The sequence below is a fragment of the Octopus bimaculoides genome, chromosome 5 (assembly GCF_001194135.2).
Source record: "Octopus bimaculoides isolate UCB-OBI-ISO-001 chromosome 5, ASM119413v2, whole genome shotgun sequence".
Taxonomy (NCBI): domain Eukaryota; kingdom Metazoa; phylum Mollusca; class Cephalopoda; order Octopoda; family Octopodidae; genus Octopus; species Octopus bimaculoides.
Window position 1 is genome coordinate 77,669,392 of NC_068985.1, and position 4,292 is coordinate 77,673,683.

Here is a 4,292-nt window from a genome sequence, read left to right on the forward strand (position 1 = left end):
TAACATTGCTTGTTTTCACCTTTTCGATATCAGTGAAGAATTTCACTGGAAAAGAAGATATAAGATTGCCAGGTTTTTGTCTCTCTCACCAAGGTCAGTAGCTATCGAACGCCGACGAAGGGAAATAACCCTGAAATCCGGATCCGTTCGTGCTGCAGATCGTGGTGAGAGGGATAACTTCCCTTGGCAAACAGGACACAGTCGTGTGTCGATAAGCCAGCTGGAGGAGATGTCCTCCTGGGGCTAAAAGCAACAGTAACATCCACCCCTAGGGGTCAGCCACACTTAAGTGGCAATATACTACACTTTATCGTGCAGTTACTGTTAATACTTCATTTAGAGAATTAACATTGCTTATATATATATATATATTTACATATGAAGTAAAAGCAGCTATAGTATAAGAGATATAGATATTATTCACCACATCTACTTAATGTATATGCTTTGTATTTTCCCATAGTTGCAGTAGTTCGGTGGAGTATATACACTCTCAAGGTGCCAGGTGTTAAAACACCTCAGAGTCATGAATGGGCAAGGTAACTCACCCTCAAACCAATTTGGGAGTGACATTTCACCATTATTGTGGTTCCTCGAAATCATGTACCCACCAGGGTTGAAGGCAAGTCACCCAGCTAGTCCATGACTTATATGTTCATGACTTGTAAACCCATTTTGCTGGTATGCCTGGACATTGCATATCTAAGAGAAAATTCACATATGAAATATAAACAGTTCTAGTAAAATAGATATTAGTTATTGCAAATACTTAATGTATATGCTTTGTGTAATTTCTGGTAGCTGCAATAGCATGGTGGAGTTTATACACTCTCAAAGCACTGGATGTTGAAGCACATCAGAGACATGGACAGGAGAGATAACTCACCCCCAATCCCATCTGGGAATGATAGACACTGATGTTTTGCCATTTTTGTGGCTCCTCAACCTCCTGTACATGCCAGGGTTGAAGGCAAGTCACCCAGCCAGTCCGCAACTTATATGCTCATGGCTTGTAATACCAAGTGCTGACATGCCTGGAAATTGCATACCTAAGAGAAAATTTAAAAGCATATATATATCCTTAGTATAAAATAATCATTATCATCATTGCTTTTAATGTCCACTTTCCCATGCTTGCATGTGTACTGGTCAAACATAATTTGTTGAGGCAAATTTTCTACAACTGGATACTCCTTCTGCTGCCCGTCCTCTCCTGGTTTCCAGTCACAGTAATATGACTTGATATGCTTTCATGCAAGACTGGAAAGGAGGTGACTTTGCTTGGATATCTGTGATGTTTGTTTGTGACTGTCTCATGATCTCAAGACAGAGAGGCACATGCACACACACACGCATGCATGAGCGCCAGGCTTCTTCTTTCAGTTTCTATCTTCCAAATTCACACACAATACATTGGTCAACCCAGGATTATAGTAGAAGGCACTTACCCAAGGAACCACACAGTGGAACTGAATCCAAAACTATGTGGTTGTAGAATGAACTTCTCAACCATACAGCCAAAATAATTTTGGAATTACAATTTCCTTTGGTAATTCATAACATTCAAAGACCCCACCATTAGGTGAGATGGATTGATTTTGTTTTGGTGCACTCAGAAGCATAATTCCTTTTTAGTCAGATCACTTATATATCTGCAGATATTTGAAATCTTTATTTGATTAAAGATTTGATAATCAATGTGTAAGATAACTTTACATGAGATACTAGTTCAGTTCATACATCATATGAACTGAATTGATTCGTGTTGTAAGAATTAATTAATGTGATTCTCCTCTGTTGTGTAATATAATTTTTCTAATTCTCTAGACAATTTCGCTTATCATTGTAGAAGTGAATAATAAATGGTTTTACATCTGTTTTCTCATGTAATATTTTGGAGTAGAAAAAAAAATGCTTTCAGAAAATACTGGGTCATGAAAAGCCAACAGGGGATCTACTACATGGTTACTTGATCTGCTAGAAATAACAACCAGATTTCCCTCTGATAATGTAGTCTGTTTCGCTGTATAGAGGGAAAAGATGGAATACTTTTTAGCATAAGCTTACTTGATCAGAGATGATCATTTAAAAAACAAGAAGATAAGAGAATTATTTATTCAGTTCCACTAAACATCCAAACTTTAGAATTTCATATTTTCACTTTTGATCTAGCATGAAAAGCCATCTATTTAGTACCATTTAGTTAGAAGAGGAGGGGTAGCTGAACAAATACCTCTTTATTGGCCCTTTCGATCTGGTATGAATGATGTAGTTAGGATACAAGTGTAGGAAGAAAATATGGGTCAGCAAATAGTCCTGGAGAAAGTTTTGGAAAACAGGCTTAGTGCAGAGGCATGTTTAGCAACATAATAAAGGTTAAGAAATGAGGAGAGGGTATGCATCAGATATGATATGGTAGAGCTAATGTTGAAGTTCAGCGATTCACATAATCCATCACTTTGTTTATCCTCACTGCTTGGCTTTTGGGTACTTCTGACTGAATCCACTCTTTTACAAAATTGTTGTCCGAGAATAAACCCACATATCAGTTTTTTCTTTTTCCTGCACCCAGTACTTGTCTTGGGACCCCTATAAAGTGCATGGGCACTGTTCTCCCTCTTTGAGGTCATCTAAAAGGGGAAGCAGAAACTGGTAGTGGAAGGGACTGAAAGAAGGGTTGTCTTTGGATGTGCTAGAAGCAACAGCCAAATTGCCCTTAAACCCACTCACTTTGACCTCTGAAAATATTGACTTTTTATTACTGAAAATGCTCTTCCTATGGTTTTGAAGTGCAAAAAGAATTGGCCAAAATAGGTCTGGAGTGAGATGATGAGGGAGTGGGGGTTTAAAAAAAAAGAGTTTTCAAAACTTTTTTTCATACAGAGATACCCCCTTCCCTCATCATTTTGAAGGCTGTGATTTAAAAAAATGGGGAAAATCCCTGAAAAAATTTTCCCCACAAATTTCTTTATAATTGTAATCTATGCTGTTTCAAAAGCATTTGTATAAATTTTCATTAAAAGATACCCATTTTCCTGAAAGTTATGACGGCAAAAGTCAGATTGTGTGAATTTTCCGAAACTCATCTCTTCATCCCCTCGTAAAAATTCTTTCCCATAAATCCCTATGTACTCTGAAGCCACAATATCTAAGCGGTATTCATAGAAATTTTGTTAAAAAATATCCATTTTTCTGGATGTTATTAGGCAACAAAGTCGGGGGCATATATATCTGTAGTAATGCCCTTTTATTTATACAATTTTTTTTATTTCATGTCTATTTCATTTGTTGTTTGCAATGTTCTCTCTCTTTCTCTTTCTCTCTCTCTCACACACACATACACACACACACACTGCAAAGCTTACAGATAGGCTACTGAATTGAAATCTCTATGTTGCTTTGAGGGGAAGCTAAAACTTAACAAACTGCTCCTCCCTCCATTCTTGGACTACTGTGATAAAATAATGAAAGCAATATTTACTAAGCAAGTGAGCACTATTATACAAAGAAATAATTAGATATAAAATGTCAAAAATTATTAGAATTTGGAATCAAATGTGAAAATATTATCAAGTGGCTAGCAGAAGACCGTCCGGAGGGCATTCTTTATACTAGTCTCTATAATACCTTAATATGGCTATCCTATTCTAATATTCATTTTTTTTTTTTCACCCCTTTTTATTTATTCCAGTCCCCACTGGTCCACCAACTATTATCAAAGCTCGTAGTCTGTCACCAACTGTTACACGTGTGAGCTGGGAGCCACCATTAAAGAATCAAACGAATGGAGAATTATCTGGATATCAGCTGATCTATGGAATCACTGGTGAAGATACAGTGCAGCCAGTAGTTGTGAAAGATCCAAGTGAAACTGTAAGTAGATGCTTTAACTCCTTTCATCTGATGTTTTCATTAATGAACAGATGGAGATAAGTAATTTTTGGCTATTGGTTTTATTGGGTAACACAGCTTGTTACCCAATAACCCGTTCTGAACCCAATTGTAACCCGTTCTGAAGTGAGCAGTGATCTCTCACAGCATAGTAAGGCTTGTAAAACATAACACATGCGTGTGCGCACACACACACACACATTTTATATTTGCTTTTTTGTTTTCCATGGCAGCGTGGATTGGACAAATACATATTGGAGCATTGCTTTCCTGCTGCTAGCCCTTATCAGTTTTTCTTTTTTTCTTTCAAGTAAATGTATATTTTATTGTTTACTTAGAAAGTGCTGAGCTACAGCATGATTTGTTTTGTCAGGAATGTCAACAAATATCACCCCCCCCCC

The 4,292-nt window shown here is 37.1% G+C and overlaps 1 protein-coding gene across 1 annotated transcript in view; it reads left to right on the forward strand.

Annotated features, from left to right (window-relative positions):
* The window catches only part of LOC106877336 (receptor-type tyrosine-protein phosphatase delta), a 242,189-nt gene that overhangs the window by 223,668 nt on the left and 14,229 nt on the right, over positions 1-4,292 (forward strand). Inside the window, exon 6 of the mRNA XM_014926212.2 lies at positions 3,692-3,873. Within this exon, the coding sequence (XP_014781698.2) occupies positions 3,692-3,873 (182 nt within the window). The remainder of the gene's footprint in view (positions 1-3,691; positions 3,874-4,292) is intronic.